This window comes from Bombyx mandarina, chromosome 09 (genome assembly GCF_030267445.1).
Source record: "Bombyx mandarina strain Sakado chromosome 09, ASM3026744v2".
NCBI lineage: Eukaryota > Metazoa > Arthropoda > Insecta > Lepidoptera > Bombycidae > Bombyx > Bombyx mandarina.
Window position 1 is genome coordinate 13,850,788 of NC_143216.1, and position 22,413 is coordinate 13,873,200.

The 22,413-nt window shown below is 34.6% G+C and overlaps 3 protein-coding genes across 3 annotated transcripts in view; 2 read left to right on the forward strand and 1 right to left on the reverse strand.

Annotated features, from left to right (window-relative positions):
• The first annotated feature begins 1,630 nt into the window (after positions 1–1,630).
• Positions 1,631–4,320, forward strand: LOC114242068 (uncharacterized). Its single transcript, XM_028173074.2, has 2 exons — positions 1,631–1,994; positions 2,070–4,320. The coding sequence occupies exons 1-2, from the start codon at positions 1,751–1,753 to the stop codon at positions 4,304–4,306; spliced, it is 2,481 nt and encodes an 826-aa protein (XP_028028875.2). The 5' UTR covers positions 1,631–1,750; the 3' UTR covers positions 4,307–4,320.
• A 1,185-nt stretch (positions 4,321–5,505) lies between these two features.
• LOC114242129 (STAM-binding protein-like A) lies at positions 5,506–17,546 on the forward strand. The gene is made up of 9 exons (XM_028173168.2): positions 5,506–5,793; positions 6,331–6,598; positions 6,983–7,111; positions 7,522–7,661; positions 8,636–8,783; positions 11,757–11,894; positions 13,873–13,985; positions 14,739–14,841; positions 15,974–17,546. Exons 1-9 carry the CDS (start codon positions 5,669–5,671, stop codon positions 16,034–16,036), a joined length of 1,227 nt encoding a protein of 408 aa, XP_028028969.2. The 5' UTR covers positions 5,506–5,668; the 3' UTR covers positions 16,037–17,546.
• Positions 17,547–18,435: 889 nt separating this feature from the next.
• Positions 18,436–22,413, reverse strand: part of LOC114242074 (xaa-Pro aminopeptidase 1) — a 35,922-nt gene continuing 31,944 nt past the window's right edge. The window contains exon 11 of the mRNA XM_089730058.1: positions 18,436–22,185. Coding sequence (XP_089586184.1) covers positions 21,961–22,185 — 225 coding nt within the window. The 3' untranslated portion in view covers positions 18,436–21,960. The remainder of the gene's footprint in view (positions 22,186–22,413) is intronic.

Genomic DNA, 22,413 nt, shown 5'->3' on the forward strand with positions numbered 1-22,413 from the left:
GCCAAGCAATCAAGCTCAAAAAGCAACAATCGTCAAAGAAGAAAAATAAAGAACACGAACCGAATTTGTTACTAAAATTAATATTTGGAAAACCAAAATTAAACAAGTGTAAGCTATTTAGTGATTATGAGCAATGGCAGAAGAGGCATATGCTTAGAAATCAATGCATGGCAGCCTTGAATAGGGTACTCGGTTCATCAACGGGAAATTATAGTTTTTCTCAGCCTTGTATTTGTTCAACACGAAGACCAGTTCAGAAACGCGGTAAAGCTAGCGGAGATTGCTATCTCATGTCATTAAGAAAAACCCCAAACGTCGGTATTTATCACCGGTGGCCACAGTTTTATCCTCACTATTTAAATGCACGAGTACAAATCGAAAATGTTAAGTGTGTCCTATTATTCATTTTAGGTATTATTATTTGGACGCCTTGTTTTATACTACTAGGTATCTGCAAGTGTTGCTATTGTTTTTGTTGTTCGGATTGCTCATAAGAATTTACGGAAAATACTACAAAGCTTGGAACATATAATTTAATTTAATTGCACTATGATAATAGGTATATTAACTATTTATACTTACCAATATATAAATAAGCAAATGCAAAACAGTTAAGTATCATTTTCCATTATGTACTGTTTGTCAACTTAATTTTAATTTTTTTATTTTTTTTATTGCATAGATGGGTGGACGACCTCACAGATCACCTGGTGTTAAGTGATTACCGGAGCCCATAGACATTTACAACGTAAATGCGCCACCCACTTTGAGATATAAGTTCTAAAATCTTAGTTTAACTATAACGGCTACCCCATCTTTCAAGCCGAAACACATTACTGCTTCACGGCAGAAATAGGCGGGGTGGTGGTAGGTCTGCCAATGCGAACTCACAAGAGGTCCTACCACCAGAAATTACGCAAATTATAATTTTGCGAGTTTGATTTTTGTTACACGATGTTATTCCTTCACCTGGAAGTCAATCGTAAACATTTGTTAAATACATATTTCATTAGAAAAATTGGTACTCGCCCGCAGGATCCGAACACCGGGGCATCGCTAGATACGAATGCAGTGGACGTCTTATCCTTTAGGCCAGGACGACTTTCAAAAGCTATTGATGAGCTTTAGTGTTATCATTTTTTTTTCCACGTCCCATCATGGTTCCATCAGATCCATTAACCTCAACATTAGACGCCTTCAGCTCCAACACTAGGACCAGGCTTAGGGACCCCGGTAACCGAACTCGCTCGCTGAGTTTCTCGCCGGATCTTCTCAGCGGGTCACGATTCCGATCCGGTAGTAGATTCATTGGTGAAGCTCTTGAGGTGTTGGGTCTCTTTTGGAGGCGCTCGGGCAGCTGCTAGCAAATATTACCTACCCTCCTGGCTGAGCCTTTTCTCGCCCATCTGTCCTGGTAAAAGTGGAAAGGCCTTCGAGCCACCATCCTTCATATATTTTTTATCTTAAAATTGTTTTCTTAAACAGTCAAAAATGAATCTCAAGATAAAAAAATGTGCTGTATAAAATTAATGTAATTCTTATGTGTTAGTGACTATGGTCGAATTGTGATTAATTGACGAATATTAATATTAATAAATCGACAATATTTCTCTTCAATATAATCATTTTTGTCATTTGTCATTTTTGATAGATTTACAGAACATTTTTATTTATTTTAATGCATTTTTTAAGTGCATAACATTTCCAAAATGGTCTTTATTTTACGACAAAGGGTAAAAAATTTAATTTAATGGATCTACACGGGTTACGAGTTCTTAAATTTGAAAAAGGCGTATGTGAAAGTAGTAATAAGTTGGAAAATATTAAAATTGACAAAGAAGACGAAAATAAAGGAAGTGAAATACGAACAGCACTTAATAATGGAGATAAGTTGGAAAATTTTGGACAGAGAAAACATAAGAAAACAAAAATGAAGTGTAAAAACCTTGATAAGCGCAAAATTAAAAGTGACCAAGTCAATAATTATTTTCGAAGTCAGTGTAAAGTATGATTTGCATCATGTTTGTCTTATATATTCATCACTGAAACCTCTTAAATTTAAATTTCAGGTAAAACGAAGAATAAGCGTAATAAATCATTCACTAGTCTACATTATATGTTACAGTCTCTAGGAAATCAATTACTTTCACCAGAAATTAAAAATGAAATTGAGCACAGGAAGAAACTTAAACGAAAACAATCAAATCAACTAGCAAAGATTAAAGATTACACAAAAGACGTGAAAATCTTATTCGTCAACGAAACATCTAAATTAAAGGATAAAGCTATAAAAAGCAAGGGAAAACGTAGACATAGAGAGAGAGAAACATCAATACCAATAGGCTGTGTAGATCCAAGCGCTCTATACCCATGCGAAACTAACTTTGCCCCCGAAACGAAGAAATGCAAACAGAATTTTGTAAAAACAAGAAAACGGTTCCAATTAAAAAGGCCAAATGAAACATCTAGGAATCGTCTTGATAATACAAAATTTAATAAGCTACGACAAACGAAATCTACTTCAAGTAGCTGTAATTGTCGAAGACCTATACATTGCAATGTTATAGACTTCCCAGAATGCAATAAAATATTAAGCGGTAGAGGCAGTTACCCTTTGTACAAAAATATAGACTATCAGTGTAAAGATCAGCAAGTGTCGGCTTCTTACCATTCGCCTATAATTGAGAAAAGTATTGGAGAAGCTGCGGTTGGTACAAGTCGATCTTTATGTTCTAAAAAAGTCTGTACAGGTCCTGTTTTCGTACCAAAACTTAAAAAGCCATGTAAATCCGTAAGACCTGATAGCTCACAAAAAGTATATACGAAACCACTTCCTCTTCAAATACTCGTTGAATATAACTTTCAAGATAGAGCAAAAATGGTCGCCAAATACTTTTTATTTGCGATAATGTTTGTGTTATGGTTTCCTTGCATTGTTTTGATGGCCCTGTGCTGGCTAGTAACAAATCCATTTAGGACACATTCACAGGTTGCTGAAAAGCCTAAACTACTGAAAAAGCAACCTACATCATCGATTTTTCAAAGTATCTTATCATTATTTCTGAATTGTTCAACAAAAGCAGTAGATAGATTTATTTATTCTGGTAAAATTATTGCATCGCTGGTTAAAATAAATGATCAAAAAACCTGTATACAACAAAATCAAAAGAGAGCAAATAATATTTGTTCACGGCCTGTATTTACACAACGCCCCGATCCAGAGAAAATATATACACTTTTTTACGCTAAGAAGAGAGGTTGGATGGTGAAACCGGTTCGCAAAGACATAACGCAACGAAATGCGAACCATTCAAGATTTGAACAAGTTTTTTACGAATTATGTGCATGTAACGGAGCAAAGCCGTGTGGTTTTACTGAAAAATCTGTTAAAAAACGTAAGGTACAAAATAAGAGTTCATTGAAGAAGCATTTAGACTGTGATTGTGGACAGGGCTATAATCTCAATAAAAAGGTTACTATACGAGAGCCACAAAATCCAACTCATTCTGAAGCGTTACAGCAATACCCGCGTTCACCTATACTGGAAAAACGTCCTTCATGTTACAATCACCAAGGAGAAAGATTTGGGAGCCAAGAATTTCAACGTTGTCCGTTATCATCGAAATATCCTCGAATGTCTAACCATCATCATAATCCCGTATTGTCTCACTCCGATCCGATAACAAATAGAAATTATCTTCATGCAAATCCCTTGCCACCGTTGAAATCTCGGAGCACACCACACACGAAACAGTGTTCAATAAGTAAGCCTTCAGTAAACTCGCATAAATTCGGTAGTGAGGGTGTTAAAAGCTGTCATAATCCATCTAGAACTGGTAAACGTTCACGCAGTAAATGTTCACATTCAAAAACCCATCTTACAAATTCAAGCTACAGAAGAAGTCCACCTCGTAATGAATTATCGTGTCATTATTATAATCCTAAATCAGTAGGCTTAATAAAAAATTCGCCAGCAAAAGAACATGAAAAGAAAGTTTCTTTTGCTCGGAAAGTTTTTAGGCGTTTTAAGACATCCCTTCATGTCATAAACGATATTGTAGAAGGTGCCGACACACAAATGTGGGCACATTTAAAGTCCGACGATATGTATGCATACACGCTGAGACGAAAGCCATGCTTTTGGATTTATCGGAGTTGTCCGTCTGCATATCCTTGTTTTTTGACGTGTCATAGTTTTTGTGGTAGTGTATGTCATACAATCTGTTATTTATTTTCGTTGATTTTATGGTGTCCTATTGTATTTTGCAGCTACATCTGTTGTCAAGTTTTTTGTAAAAGTTGTTAATTAAAAACAATTTCTGCCAGTAGAAGTGTTTTTCATTAGAAAACTAATTAATTTAATTCAATCTGCTCAAATTTTAAGATATCATTATGCTGTTCGACAATATTTCTTCACTATATACACTTCATTATACATATTATTATAGTGCTTCAGTTTTTTTTATTCTAAAAAAATATCGATCGCATCTTGTGTCCAACTTGTTCAGTCCTAAATAAATTGAATATGTATTATATATTACATTTACAATATTGTGCCTAACTACTTGTGCAATATATGGACTATAATTATATTAAAATTGTATACTTGTATTGAATGAAACCGAAGACATAAGGTAGTATATGTATTTTAAAATTTTACTAATATTTGTCGTGTCCTTCGCGAAGTAAAACAATCTAATTAATTGAATACAAGTTCTTGATCTTGAGAGAACGCGAAATTTTTTGCGATCGATTTTCGCAGGGACAGATATTTTAAACAAACAAAAATGCTAAAAAGAAAACTTCTTTGAACAATATACAACTAACTGAAATAAAACTTAAATATGTAGTTTGAATATATGAAAAAGGAAATAATAGTTTCAGTCATTTTCAGACAGGCTTTCTTTACAAAGGATTTGGATTTCTGTGCTTAGTTCTCTTTGCCTGTTCAATAGACAAATTAAACGAAAACGTCGGATGACATAAGTCTTCATGCTAGTGTTGCATGCAAAAATTGATTGAAATATCGATAAATCGTTTAAAAATTGTAGTTTTTTATTTTGAAAAAAGTTATTCTGATTATACTTTAATAAAAAATAAATAAACCGTAATTGTATTCAATTTCAAATAAAAGAACCTTTTTTTTAGAAAAACAAACTTTAACCTTTCAGGTTGCTATGCATTTTACTGCTGGGGTAAGATTTTTACGACCTTATAAACATTGTTCCAATTGTATACTATTATGTCAAATGAACTCAATGAAATCAAGTAACAAATCCAATATCTGACTTTTATTCTGTTACTTAAATTTCAACCACCTACATATAAAAACAGTCTAGTGTTTACGTATTAAAAAATTGTGAGTGCTTTAGTCATCCTCATCACAAATTGGTACATCACATCACGATTTCGATGCTGTTGTTTTGATCTATCGGATTGAATCGATAGATTGAATATAGCATCGAAAAATTATCAGCATTATCAAATTATATCGTCGAGCACGGCTACATTTACGTTACGCACATCACTCTACGGTGGTTTAAAAATGTAATCGGATTGTTTTCATTTATGTACATGTATTCATTATTTTTATTGTTTAATTCAGAGTGAAAACTGAATTCAGATTAATTTACCTGCGAATATTCGTCGTGTACAAATTGTAATAAATATGCAGTTGGAAGAAAAACGCCCGAAACATGTTGATCTAGCTTCAATGGAACCTTCAGCAAGAGTTAAGCAGCTCGCAAACTACGGGACGATGGTTGACGTCGATCCTAATGTTCCACCTAGAAGGTAAGTACTTAAATAAATCAAATTCCAGTACTTCAAACCAGGATTTCAAACTATAATGAAATCAAAGTCCTCGCACATAGGTTACACCAGAAACAGGTATTTTCTGCGCAAATGTAATCGAATATGTTCAGCGAAGTGTAATTTTGTCATCCCGCTTTTCTAAAGCATCTTCCAGTGCTATGTACTAGTAACTACTACATCATTAGGTTATTTAAGTTATGTTGTTTGAAACTTTTACTGTAATAAGTACTTTAAGCAAATAGTGTTTTCCGTAATTAATCAACCAACCAACTATAATAATAAATAATTAATAACAACCAACCAAATGAGATTTGAAGGGTGGGGCAGCTGTTGTAACCATACTGAGACCTTAGAACTTCTATCTCAAGGTGGGTGGTGCATTTACATTATAGATGTCTATAGACTCCAGTAACCACTTAACACCAGGTGGGCTCTGAGCTCGTCCACCCATCTAAGCAATAAAAAAAAAATAAAAAAATGTATTGGTTGAGGTTCAATCTATATTTATTTGTGCAGGTACTATAGATCTGGTCTTGAGATGGTAAGAATGGCTAATGTGTATCTAGCAGAAGGGAGCTTGGAGAATGCATATATTCTATATATGAAGTTCATGACACTATTCCTGGAAAAGATACGGAAACATCCAGAATACAGTAGTGTGCCTGCACAAGTGAAATCTGTTAATCAGGGTAAACTCAAAGAGGTGATGCCTAAAGCTGAGAAACTGAAACAAAAGCTCTTGGATCAGTATGCTAAAGAACATGCCCAGTATAAAGAGAATGAGGTGCGTATTGCTTTTTTATTATTTAGTTGACTTCCACGGTGAAGGAATAACATCGTGTAATAAAAATGAAAATAGCAAAATTATAATTTGCATAATCACTGGTGGTAGGACCTCTTGGGAGTCCGCACGGGTAGGTACCACCACCCTGCCTATTTCCGCCGTGAAGCAGTAATGCGTTTCTGTTCGAAGGGTGGGGCAGCCGATGTAACTATACTTGAGACCTTAGAACTTACTTCCCAAGGTGGGTGGCGCATTTACGTTGTAGAAGTCTATGGGCTCCAGTAACCACTTAACACCAGGTGGGCTGTGAGCTTGTCCACCCATCTAGCAACAAAAAAAAATTATATCAGCCATCCTTATGATAAATCAATGTGTAAATTTAAGGAAAAACGACAGATTGCCGAAGCACAAAAGAAGAAACAAGAGCAGGCTGATGCGAAACTCGCTGAAAGATTACAAGCAGATGAAAATAAGAGAGATGGAAACTTAACAATCCCTCACTTATTGAATAATGTGAGTTAGCTTCTTGAAACTTTTTATATTATAACATGTTATTCTATGCAAGTCTTTCACTATTCAAAGTGAAACATTCACCAGTATACAACCATAGGCAAAAAATTGAATGGTAAATGTTACTTACAATGAATGTAGGCAACCAATGGCATTGAAATAATGATATTTCAATACATTGAAATAATGGTAGTTCAATGCCATTGAAGTAATGGCAGTTCAATGCCATTGATTCTTTGACCTCGGTAAAAAGGACTTCTGCCTCTATAGTGGTAAATCCAAATCCTTGGATGTTAGCCTCCACTCTATATTGTTTTCAAGAAAGAAAATATGTAAATGTACGACAGTCTATATTTACTATTTGCATATAGGAGATAATAAAATAGTTAGAAAATATATTATGGATTTCACAGGAACAATGGGTAGTTTCACCGTCTGCACCAGCTGTTGATAGGGTCTTGTATCCTGATGACTTTGCAGCAGAACCTCCGCAGGCACCTCCCCATAACTACCAACCTGTGCCACCTCTTATACCACCTTCAAGGCCACATAAGTAAGATCATTTAATGCTTTAAGTATTCAGTAAAATGTCAGCACTTGATTGATTAGCTTTGTTGTGGTTGCAAACTTTATATAGACATACATTATATATATTTTATATTCAACATTGACATTGAGGTAGGTTAGTAGAGCATACTGTACACACTTAGATATTGTTTTCGATAAATGTTGATAAGATATTTTTTCATTCATTCAAGTATGATTCATTGTAAATCAGATTAATCTATATATTAATACATGAAGAAAAAACTTTGTATCCCTTTTTACGAAAATTGCGCGGACGGAGTTGTATGAAATTTTGCACACTTATAGAAAATATAGAGAAGAAGTGCACAATGCTAATATTTTTTTAAAATAATGCATAAAAGATACATTTAATCAATAAAGAAAACATTACACACACTACATACCATGTATTTGACGCACACACGCATGCATACTATTTATTGTCACTTGACGTCTGTTGTCAAATTGAGATTAAATATTGTTTGTCTTTGTTAATATTTTTTATACAGTAGTCTTGACGAAATTTGTGATTTATAGAAGTATAAAATACAATCATAATAGTGTACAAACTTACAATTCCAATTAATTATAGTCGAATTTCGACTACTGCGGGACCTCTAGTAATATTAATGACATGAAATCCATACGTTGTTGTATTGTGAGAGTTTAAGAGTCGATATCATCATTCTGCCTCTGCCTTTTTCGGATCGTCTTGCATTACAGTTTGAAGCTTTTCTTACATATTTTTTTTCATACATAGGTTTCGGGTTCAAAGATATTCTATGGTGTTGGGGTTACTGTAGACTGTGGAACACACAATGAGAATGCCGCCCTCAACAATTGTATAATGGATGTCTGTCTATCTATCTATTAGCTCTGATATTCACTTAAAATCAAAGAAGCTATGAATTCTACATCTGTTAAATGAACAGAAATAATTAGATTTAATATTATTTCTAGTGACAGCAGTCTTGGGGGTGCGTTGTACGGTTCTCACCGACTCCGCACCGTGGTTGTGCCCGCGGCGTTACTCGGTCGATTCTTGCGTCTCGCTGCCGATAATACCACACGAAATATAGAGACCTGTGGTATACTCGCGGGGATACTGGTAAGAGTGAATATATGTACAAAAAAAAATATATACAGTCGTGGTCAACTAATTAGGGACATTCAAGATAGTGAAGGGCTATAACCGGTTATGTACATTTAAATATAAAACCCTATTGATTTTTCAGCACCTATTATTTGCATAATGTGGTCCTATTATTATGCTATAAATGGCTGTAAATAAAAGATTTAATAAATAGAAAAAGTATTTAATATCAAAGATTAAACATGTATTAAATATTAAGATACAATTCTGTAGTGGACATTTAATTAAGGACAGTAAAGTATAATGAAAAATACAATTACACAAAACTTATAATCTTCAGTGTTATAATATCTTTAACAACTCCATTTTATTACGTGTAAAATCAGTACCCAGTAGCAAAACCTTTGTTAGTAATTACCGCTTGACACCGATGTGGCATAGACATTATCAGTTTCCGACATGTTTCGACAGGAATGTTTGCCCATGCCTCACAAAAAGCTTCATGAAGTTCATCCAAATTTGTATTACGATAAGTGGCAACTTTTTTCCTGATTTCGTGCCAAAGGTGCTCAATTGGGTTGAGGTCCGGGCTATTTGCTGGCCAATCTAGCACCGATACAAACTGACTGGTAAGAAACGACTTGACTGAAGGGGCGGTATGTTTCGGGTCGTTATCCTGCTGAAACGTCCATATAATAGGGAGATGCTCCTCAGCACAGGGAAGCATAGTTTTTTCCAATATTGCCTTGTATTGATGTTGGTCTAAGTTACCCTGAACTTTCCTCACAGGTCCCACTCCACGTCCAGAAAATGAACCCCATATTTTAATGTTTCCACCGTCATGTTTCACCTGTTTTTTTGTGAATCTTGGATTCATTTCCGCTTTTATAGGACGCCGTACATATTGCCTTCCATCTGAAGAAATCAAATTAACCTTGGTCTCGTCAGAGAAAAGTACATGTTGCCATTGGGCGTAGGTCCAATGTCCATATTTACGTGCAAATGCCAAACGAGCATTTCTATGTTCTTTCTTCAACAACGGTACTTTGTGAGCCACTCTTCCGAACAACCCTGCTTCTACCAAACGTCGTCGAACGGTCCTCGCAGATACACCGGCTCTTTCGTTTGCCCCAAACACTTCGTGTTTAATTAAAATAGAGCCTAGAAACGGATCTTTCTTAGCTAACCTGGTTATCATTCTATCTTCTTGCGGAGTCGTTTTTCTCGATCTTTTTGTTCTGGACACATTTAAAGCTGTGTTATAGCGCTTGAAATGTTGCACTGCATTGCATACCATAGTTTTTGAACAATTTAAATGTTGTGCTATCCTTCGGTATGACCAACAACGCTCGACAAACTTCATGACAATTTTTCGTAGTGTTGGATCGCAACTTTTATTTTTACCCATTTTTCTTCAAAATAATTCTCAAAACTTAAAATAAAAATCTGGATTGCCGCCAAAACGACCACTAAACAATAAGAAAAGAAACAAAAATGTATTAAAATTCCAATTTTGAAATTAGAACGCAATACCTCAGTGTCCCTAATTAAATGGCCAGCCAGCATTCTTTGAACCAATAGCACTATGATATTGTATCAGCTATACTGTAAAGAGGTTTAATGTTTAAGAAGTTGTTATTGTTTGTATAATCGCGCACATAAATGACTAATTACACTTACATGTAAAAGATATGGAATATTGCTAAGACTCGTTGGAAAATAAAAAAAAAATTCACAATTTGGCTTAACTAGAGATTGTCCCTAATTAGTTGACCACGACTGTATATATATCATAGATCCAATAACTATTTGTAAATAGAATGATGTTAACTGATGAAAGTGATTGGTATAACTATGTGAATGTGATTCAATCAAATAATCTAAATTCTGTTTTAAGACCGAAAAAAAAGTGTTGGTATGAAATAGTTGTCACCCACAGGTTTTGAATTCAACTATTACATTAAGTTTGCCGAACACTAAATCCATTACATACTCTTAGTTAAGTGAAGTGTTAGTAGGTTGACAGTAAAATCACTAGCTATATTTTGGAGCATCTGGAATTGAAATGAGGAAAAATTAGACAATTAGGCCCTTCATACATGTAACATAGAGATAACCATTTGATAATAATATAGAACTCATAAAAAAGTATTGAATTTAATGTCTATTTTAAATTTTACCTGTTATCCTGTATTAATATTCCCCTTTTTCATGTTGCAATCATACCCCAGTGATTGTCACAAAATTTTAGAAATTTAGATTTTTTTATGTTTTTCAAGCGAATTCTTGTTATTTTTTTTTATTTACTTATTTTAATTAATTATTAATTAATTTACTGTAAAACACATTAATTTATTTTACATTAAACATTATTTTCATAAACTTTTTGACACAGTCTATTAAGTAAACAACTTTATAATATTGTTTTCTTAGTGTTTCCTCAAAATTTGAAATTGTTAAACCTTGCCTCGACAAAAAAGTTTGAGAATCATTGATATAGCGAAATATATTAACGTGTGACAAGATGAACCACTTGTCACACATCCAACTAGTCCCTACCGGTGGTCAAAGAACCGTTTCCGGAAAATCTGATTTCCAGATGAGGTGACATCCCGTGGCCACCTAAGAGCCCAGATCTGTCTTCAGCAGACTTCTTTTTATGGGGGTATTTACAGAGTTGTGTTTACATCCATAAACCAAATACACTTCGTCAACTAGAAGAAAAAATCAGCGAAGAAATGTCGGCAATCTCACAGTCTCTTTGCCGTCGAGTATTCGACAATTTAGGTATTCGCTGGTAACTCGCTTAAAGAGTGCAACAGTCGAAACGATGACCATTTAGAGGATATTATTTAAAAAAAAACCAAGTAACAAGCTTTCTAGTAAATAAACAATTTTTCAAATAATAATATGTCACAAGCTTTTTTTTATAAGATTTTTCTAAATGTTAACTAATTCTTGGCACCTCCTTATATATTGTTTCATTAGGAGCGGAACCAGTTGAAGATCACACACGTTATAGTTCCGAAGCAATCCGGCACCCCGGACTCCTGTAGCACCAACAATGAAGAGGAGATATTTCACTACCAGGACCAACACAACCTCATCACACTAGGATGGATACATGTACGTGTTTAGTAATAAGTTACATACTAATTATCTACTATATCTACACCAATAATTAAGTCAGACTAGTCGAATTATCCAAAATGTAATTTTAAAGAGTTTTACTATTGTCGATTTGTTATGCCCTAGAACAAAGGTCGGCAAAGAGCGGCTCTTTGAACTCTTGAGTGTGGCTCTGGCAAAAATATCCTACGGGATTGCCCGAATATTAGAGATATTATCCGGCTGTGAACGGAAAAGCCGTTTAATAGTAGGTACGGTCATTTAATATCAGCACCCTTGACTGATGCCGATTATTATATATATTAATCGAAGCAGTACCATACAATATAGCATTTATTTTATGATTTACAATAATGAATGCTACATTTACAAACAGATTTGGCTCTCCATTTTTTTTAATCCGTTTTAAACTGCATATTTTGCTGTTTGGCTAATAAGCTTGCCGACCACTGCCTTAGAATTATCACTTCTAGGCAACCGGAGAGTAACTATGACATATAAAAAGTATATTTGTTTACAAAGATAATATAGATAGTGCTAACAAACGAAATAAGAAGCGTAAAATATTTGTTGTTAGGCAAATATTGTACGGAAGACTTCATTAGCACCGTTGAAACTCGAAATGAAAAAGCGATGCTAAAAAGAGACAAACGTATACACCTATAGGATATAACTTGCGAGAGAATGAGATAGAATATTTCTGAAAGTTTCACTTCTACAGCATGTGTGAATTATACATAATTGATCTAAACGAAACCGAGACAAGGGAAACCTTTGGTGTTTTTTTTTTATAATTTCGACGTGGTCACTGATTTGTCCAAATGACCAAATGTATAACATTAAACACTAATAAATAATATTTATGTAGAATAGGGATCGCAGCACATAAAATAAAAGTTACGCTGTTCCAAAACCTTCTGTTATAATAATAATAATTAAAAATCAATTAATACTTTTATTACCTACGCCTTGCTAATTTTTTAACCGTCTTCGCCATCTTCCTTTTCTGTCTGTCATTCTGTCTGTCATTCTCTTCTCCTTTTCTTTCAGTTTTCTCTCACTCACATTTTAACGCTCCGTTCCAGACTTTTCATACGTTCCGTTCTTACCAATCCTACATTTAAAACAAACGCTTCGACTACAATTATTATAAAAACAAAATCGCTTCGCAGTAAATTACACGATCCAGTGTTTTTTTTTGTTTTCGTAGTCGACTCGTAGACATACTTAAAACTACTTTTACGATTTTTACGGTTTTGCGTTTTTTAATAACATATTCAATTGTTATACGTTGTTATATGAATATTATGAAAACTACCATACATAAATAATAAAAAAAATACGTTTCATTTCACGCAAAACAAACTTAACAGTATTTTGAGATCTGGCAGTTCGTTTGATTTTGGTTTTTCATATCTGCACGATAATAGTATTGATATTATCGAAGGGTGAAAATTGCGATGTTTTTAATTGAACTTCAATTAAGTTTAATCCATTTAAATAGTTGGAGAAGTTTTTTTTCGTTATGATATTTTTTCCAAAATTATAAACTTGGAATGGTTCTCCTGTCTCTCTCTCTCTCTCTCTTCAATCGGTCACTCATTACGGAGGATCGTGACTGTTTGATTCCGTTCTGTAGCTTGGTAGAGTGCGCCGCTAACAGGTATTTTTTGTTTCTCCGCTATTCAGTCCGACCATCGTTTGGGACTTCCTTTTTTTATTTATAGCTTAAATGTGTGGACGAGCTCACAGCCCACCTGGTGTTAAGTGGTTACTGGAGCCCATAGACATCTACGACGTAAATGCGCCACCCACCTTGAGATATAAGTTCTAAGGTCTCACTATAATTACAACGTCTGCCCCGCCCTTCAAACCGAAACGCATTACTGCTTCACGGCAGAAATAGGCGGGGTGGTGATGCCTACCCGCGCGGACTCACAAGAGGTTCTACCTATATATGACGTATTTCCGGCAGACTCATCCGACGCAGACCGCGTTCCTGTCGTCGGTGGACCTGCACACGCAGTGCTCGTACCAGCTGATGATGGCCGAAGCGATCGCGATCGTTTGCGCGCCCAAATACAACGAGTAAGCGGAGGCGTAACAGTACATACAGGAATAGTGTCTAGTGTTATAGCATTCCACTAGCGGACGAGCTAGGCAAAGGGAATCTAAACCATCACTATCTTGCCTATTTCGGCTTTCGGTGTTCCTGTTTTTTTATTATTTTTTTATTTTTACTGTATATATTGTTGGACGAGATCACAGCCCACCCGTGTTAAGTGGTTACTGGAGGCCATAGACATGTACAGCGTAAATGCGTCACCCACCTTGAGATATAAGTTTTAAGGTCTCAGTATAGTTACAACGGCTGTTCCACCCTTCAAACCGAAATGCGTTGCTGCTTCACGGCAGAAATAGGCAGGGTGGTGGTAGTTATGAAACAAATTATAATGTTGCGGGTTTGATTTTTATTACACGATGTTATTCCTTCGCCGTGGAAGTCAATCGTGAACATCTGCTAAGTACGTATTTCATTGGAAAAATTGGTACCCGCCTGCGGGATTCGAACATCGTTGCATCGCTATATACGAATGCACCGGACGTCTTATCCTTTAGGCCATGACGACTTCATAAGTTTAAGTGTTAAGGTAGCTTAATTTTAAAATTAGATTTTATTTATTTGGCTGCTACCATTTACCTGATTATGTATGTCGATAGACATTTGAAGTCATTTGAAGAGTAGGCCAGCTTCGTGTGTATGGCAGTGAATATGAATCTCGTCTATCGGTCTAGCAGTAACAGATCCAATAATACAATGTAAATATATTTGATCCTTAGAACTGGCTACTTCGCCTTAACACCGGATTACGGTATGCAGTTCATAGCGAACTGTAGACAGAGCGGCTTCCACCCGCACCCCAATGACCCGCCTCTGTTTCACGTGAGTATACCTAAAAAATATAATAAAAATAAATTCGAACTAAAATCGTTTGGAAAGAATAAATAAAATATCTGAAATTTTGTGAAGGTAAGATGAACTTTTGGGGAGATATACGACAAAGGGAAGATCTTCCACCGAGCGGGTGACATTGCTCGGTAGACCGACGGTCCGAATGTTGTTGTTCGGAACTTGTATATATGCGCTTTATCTTGAAAATGTCGTAAGCGAGATTCAGGCATCTGTCAATTATCTTGCGTTGTATGATGGCTACCCGCCACACATTATAATTAATACCATATAATACCATGATGTTAAGTAATTATTGGAGCCCATAGACATCTATAACGTAAATGCCGCCACCCACCTTGAGACATGAGTTGTAAGTTCTCACTCTTAACAGTACAACGGCTGCCACACCCTTCAAACCGAAACGCATTACTGCTTCACGGCAAAAATTGGCAGGGTGGTGGTACCTACCCGTGTGGACTCACAAGAGGTTCTTCCATCATTAATTACGCAAATTATAATTTTGCGGGTTTGATTTTTATTACACGATGTTTCCTTCACTGTGGAAGTTAATCGTGAACAATTGTTAAGTACGTATTTCATTGAAAAAATTGGTACCTGCCGGCGGGATTCGCACTCTGGTACATCGCCACATACGAATTCACCGGACGTGTTATCCTTTAGGCCACGACGACTTCATTGTTAATTGTGGCATATTAAACACTTAGCATCTGTGAATGTGCAGAGTGCGAAAATGAAACTAAAGTCGCTGGAAGTGGCTTCTCGAATTCTACCAAAAAGCTCAGTGAAGTTCTCAGTAAATTCCCTTGATTTTACAAAAAACTTTATTTTATTAGCTCTCATAATAATATTATATCGTTTTACAATTTAAAATAATGCAACATTTGTATGTATGTAATATTTGTATATATATTACATATATGTATGTAAAATGTAAAATAGCAATAGAAGAAAAGAAATTAAAACTCGTTACTGGCAACAATGTCATCGAAAGAAGCTAATATTGTGTTTCTGTTGTAGAGAAAAATATAAGAATTTATAGTGAAAAAGAGTATGAGAATTTTTTAAATGTTAGTATATTTATATTTGCATATTTCAATTTCAGAATGTATCACATATAAACGTAGACGACGCAGCTCCTATAGAAATGGTCGATCTCAGGAGATGAACATTCTAGAACTTTAATTTGTATTTAGACACCGCTTAAAGCAAATAGTTATTGTTTTATTTATCACACGTTGCATTTTTTTCTGTTGCATATTATTTAACATATTTTTAATATATTAAATGTTTTAGTAAATAAAAGAGTTTTTATTAAAAGCTATGTAATGCTACAGTTAATTCAAATTTTAAGTCATCATTGAATATGGAGATTTTCCACTTCTAGTTAGTATGAGCTTAGAATCGAAAATTTGATTCTTTTTTTCCATGTAACTGGAACACAATTATACTTTTATTTATTTTCCCCACAAACATCCAAATGAAACACCTATATATTTAATTCAATGAACAAACTGATGGTCCTTCTGTTTTTAAGTATTATTTTAAGGCAGGTATCTCAAGGTTGGAAGGTAGACCAGCCGTGCGGAGTTACAAATAGGGTCCTGCCCTCTAGGTGGAAGGTTTTGGATAGAAAAAATAATTAGATCGTACTTAAACTACCGATATGTTATAGAGGTGTGGCAGCAGATAAACATGGTCGAAATCGTGTACCCGTATGAAAGATAAATTATTATTAAAGTGTGAGTTCCTTTGACTATAAAAACTAAAATAAAAAATACCGCAATTAATCTAAGAACGACCACGTGGGTACCCGATGATAGCGAATCCATGGAATTGATCATGGTTAGGGACAACCCGTTTTAAAAGCAGGGCAAGAAGTTATGTATTTACTATAAATAAGGCTTCAATTTGGAAAAAAATAATCCGACCAAATATAATTTAAATTTGGTTGAGTTATAAATGTGCACGATTTCATAACAATACATTTGAGTGGGTTGACACGTTATTGCGATTTTGTATTCAAATATACAATAAGTGTTTGCACATTGTGAACATTTAACAAAAAGACTGATATTTAACGATTATGACGGATAGAATTTTATATGAACAAGTTTTCGCTCGAATTTTGAAATTAGCTTTTAAAAATCGATTCTAACCTCAAAAAGCTTAATTCGATAATCGATAATCATTTTGGTGTATTTGTTCTCAATTACAACGACGTATGTTTCATTTTAACATGAAATAAAATACACAGTAATTGTTATATCATCCAAAACATTATTTGGGTAAGCCTATATCACATTCCACGCCTAGCGATTGATTGTATTACACGAATAATCCTACTAATATTATAACATAAGTGCCACATACAATATTAGTTTTAAATTTTATCAATATACCCAGTAGGTATGTATTTGTTTCGATTTCCCGAGCGCTAAAGCGAAGGCAAAATTAGTTATGTTTCAAATAGGTTGATGTGCAATATTTATCACCGGGCACTGAATGTTTATGTGGACTGAACGTTTTTAAAATGTTTTTTTTTTTAAGTAAACCTCACATACCTACCAAAAGTTTTTGTAGCACATTTAGTTGTGTGTGCAATATTATTGTATTATTCCTTGTTATTTTGTGACCAAATGATTAAGGACCAATTGAATAAAAAAACTGATATTAAATTATAATTGTTTTATTTAGTATTTAAAGCTACAATGATATGATATAAGTTACAGGATATATTGAATACCGCTTGGCAGTTTAACCATTTTTAGCATTGCATTACATTCACAAAGATGCTATTATATTTAAAAACATTTAAAGTACACATTGAAATAAATATTATAAAGAAGTGGCTGGGCTATATAAATGATGACGTATCACTTAATAAATTAAATGAAAATACGCAACATTCTTTATTATTCATTTCGAAACCGTTGCCATAGTTGACTTACAAATTCAATGTGGTTTTTGAAGAAAATAAGACTCAAACTGCACATAAAATACAAATCTAAACTAGCCTATTAGGTCTTATAGCGCATAAATATGTCGCCAAAAGGCAGAATGAAAATAGTTTATTTTTTCTTAACGTACCTACTTAAAATTAAGCGTTTACTAATTTTGGAATATACCTATGCTAAGCAGATTTGATATGGCGTGCAAGAAATGATTTAGAAAATGATCGAACCCTCGTATTTAACATCGCATTGCATTCCTACATTACATTCGTTATTAAAGAACTAATTGCTCATAGTATTTATCTATGGCAAAACCAACGATGTTTTTTTATACGACGCCCTCAAAATGACCGAGTGAAGTACACTTTTGAAGAATCGACGAATAGTATCACCTTCTAGCCTTTAGTTCTTAATGATATTTTTAATTGGTTTGACTTATACAATATTTTTAACATTTTTAGTACTTTATTAAGCCTAAGCTTCTAACAGCTGTAATTGCGTGGAACCTAATTATTGAATCAGTTAAATTACTAACTACGGTTATAATACTTATAGGTAACGTTGATTCACTTTTTTTTTGTATATTTTATTTATGAATTATGCTGTGCATCAGTTTTTTTGTTTGTTTTAGTGATAGTTTACAGGCCGACACTAAAGGTGACTAAGGGTACATACAGCATAACAAAAACAAGAACACATAAAATAAAAAAAATTTTTTTGTAACGTTTCACTAACAATTTTTTTCACTAATTCCAGTGTAATCCTAGGAATAGTATAAAAGAAAAATTTTAGTCGAAAACTATTAGCAAAAAATAATATTAAACTACTTAATAAAGGGCAAAAGAACGAGCGGTCCGGCCGTGTCGCTAAATATGATTTTTTCCTGGCAACTTTGTACGATGAGAACTTAGTTCGTATGAAGATGTGTTTTACTAATCTACAAAACTATGAGTAGCTACTATAGAACCTATTATGTGTACAACAAAAATAGACTCAAATTATTACGTACAGTAAAAGCGCCTTATACCCGCTTCCTTCATTCACATTTTTACTATTCGCGGATCTAATCGGTACATCGGTACACACACATTGATAAAAAGGATTCCAAAATGTAGCTTATGTAGCGTCCTCGTTAATCAAAATGGTCAAAAACTTCAAATAAATTCAATTATTACCTATGTATTTATTTTTTATTTTATCTCCTAAGAACGTATTCCCTATAATCCGATATATGGAAATTATCATTCCATATTCACGGTTTCTGTATTCGCGGCATATTTACGGAACATATACCCAGCGAATAAAGAGCTTTTACTGTCTATAAAAACTGCTATAAAATTCTCCAGTACGGGAAAACAAAACGAATACTCTCTCTTGCTCAATGTAGAGGTATACGATATTGTGTACTTAAAAGTAACCAATTTATAATAGCGCGTTTTGTTAAAAGTCTCACAATTTAAATTCTAGTTGCGCTAAATGAAATAATTGATATCCTTAATACGGTGCCAGCTTTGAAGCTTGGGCGAGCTCACAGCCCACCTGGTGTTAAGTGGTTACTGGAGCCCATATACATCCACAACGTAAATGCGCCACCCACCTTGAGATATAAGTTCTAAGGTCTCAGTATAGTTACAACGGCTGCCCCATCCTTCAAACCGAAACGCATTACTGCTTCACGGCAGAAATATACGGGGCGGTGGTACCCACCCGCGCGGACTCACAAGAGGTCCTACCACCAGTAATTACGCAAATTATAATTTTGCGGGTTTCATTTTTATTACACGATGTTATTCCTTCACCGTGGAAGTCAATCGTGAACATTTGTTGAGTACGCGTTTTATTAGAAAAATTGGTACCCGCCTGAGATTCGAACACCGGTGCATCGCTCAACACGAATGCACCGGACGTCTTATCCGTTAGGCCACGACGACTTCTTTTTTGGTGCCCCGGGTGAGCTTCTATCGATTAAGGCAGCAGTCGTCGTATAGTAAAGAAAACAAAATAATTATGTCGTCTTGCAACCAAGAAACGGTTTGTCAATTTTGAGACGTGCTGAATTAAAGCTAGATCTATGTTTCAAATGTTTGTAATCGTGATAGTTTTTACTATCAAAGGATTCGAACCACGCTACAGATCATCATCACTCGTTACGAGTTATTAGGCTTAAACGTTAGGTAGTCATACCTACTAAGCCACGATTATTCAATCACATAGTATTTATTACATTATAATAATTATAATTTACAAATAAATGGAATATTAAAAGCACTTTTTAGCCTACCTATCCTAGTAACCTCGAGGGGTTAGGCTAAGTTTGCCAAGCGTGTAGACGAGCTCACAGAGCTTAGCCTGATAAAACTTAAAAGCACATCTCTACGGTAAGAAATACGAAAACTTGCTAAATTTCTAAAATCCTTAATTAAAAAGCAATTTTACAGACTACACATGAATAAGGCACTCGGTGCTCCGTCGAAATAATCTTAAATATTTAGCGAATAACATAATTTATGATTACCAAACATATACATATACAATTAAGAATTACACACTAAGATACAGGTGATCAGCTTCGCTATAGAAGTAGTTAGTTACTAGTGGTAGAGCGTATTGCAATGCCGCACGGGTGGATACCACAATCTGGCCTATTTCTGTTGCGAAGCGGGTATGCGATCCGGTCTGAAGGGTGAGGGTGGGTAGCTGTTATATAATAAGGTACATTTTTTGTATATTAATAATTAATTATTAAATAATTGTGAGAACAAATCACAATGCTTAATTCCATAATGTGACTAATTGGTCTATTTTGGTGCATAATTTGTGGTTACCTATTTAGTCGTTTATTTCAGGCCCAATGACGTCACATAAAATGAATAAGCCTCCTTTCGAACTCTGTACAGTCTGGGCGGAATATTTGGAATTGAATTGAAACAGGAGCTGATGGAATATCTATGATGCTTAAATGCAAAATGCATTTTGCCTTTAAATGTCAAATAATATTTTTTTCGGTTGCATCTAAAAACTTAAAATTCAGGATATGAAATGACAAAGGTTTTTTAAATTGGTAGGTAATACGGAGAATTAACCAATAACACACGGTAATTAGTAAAATCTATGAAAGGAAATATCGACATTAAAATAAAAATGCCGGTGGTCACAACTTTATAAATTGTGTTCGATTCTAGAATGTTATATCTGTGCGATCATTTAAAAAAAACCGTTACTGTCAAAACGTCGAACATTGAAGAAAGAAATAAAGAAATTCAACTTGAATTTGTGTAAATTATAACTAGACAAAAACTAATTGAATCGACTTGAGGTTTTTGTTGCACAAGACATTGGTACTAAAATAGCATTTATTTTTGAAACCATACTTCAACAGATGAGCTTCTGGTCCGGCTGGTATCAAAAGGTCACCGGACGTCATAGACTATTCCACCGCCCACATACGAGGCAGACGTCTCAATTGTATTATATCACTATGAATATATACTTGACCCCATACAGAAGAGAGCCGTTCGGATTGTCGATAATCCCATTCTCACGGATCGTTTGGAACCTCTGACTCTGCAGAGGGACTTCGGTTCCCTCTGTATTTTGTACCGTATGTTCCATGGGGAGTGCTCTGAGGAATTGTTTGAGATGATTCCATCATCCGCCATCGGAGTAGAGTTCATCTATATTACCTGGAGCCACTTCGCTATTACAGATCGCACGATTACGCAACAGTAAGATTATCTAAATAAAATACCTTACATTCTCTAAGTTATTATTAGTCCATTAATATTATATTCGCAATTTATTCGTTTATAATTAATTATTTTTAAAATATAAGTTCTACTGTTATGACATTTAATAGATATACTTTAAGTTATATTATAATTATTATTGCTTTAATGCACTCCGGGACATTTTTGTGTTCAAAGCGTCAAACTTCAAAACACTACTTAGGTATATTTGGACTGCGAATAATGATCCCTTTGCTTGATTTTCCCTACACGTTTCTTCAAACTTTAACGAAAACAGTATTATAATCAATATATCTATTCTATTCACATTCTAATTCTGCAAGGATGTCGAACGTGAATATTTAATTGATCAACTACGCCTAAAAAGCTTGTTTGACTAAATCGATAAGTATTTAGCTGAACAACGTGAGTGATATAAAGGAAATTAGAGCTACGATTTCTCGAATGCCTGCAATATGCACGGCTGAGTTCATTTGCGCCTTCTTAGCCTTGGATGGAAGCTCATATGGTGCCGTCTTGTTCATCATCCAGTAGTACACGTCGGTTAGACCCTGAGACATCAACTCTGGTCCAACTATCTTCCTTATACGGTCGTTGTAACCGTTCAGCCATGTGATCTTCAAATACAATTTTAATTTTATTAATTTTTGCACAAAAGAAGCACGTTATAAACTATATTAAGCTATCAATAAATAGTGTTCAGCATGTCTACTGATTAAATTTATGAGTATTTTTACAGTATTGAAAATAAGGAATGACAGGAACTATTACCTATATAAGAAGTAGAATAGGATTATATCAGATAGAAAGATAAGAACCGGTACGAAGTAATTAGGACAAGTAGT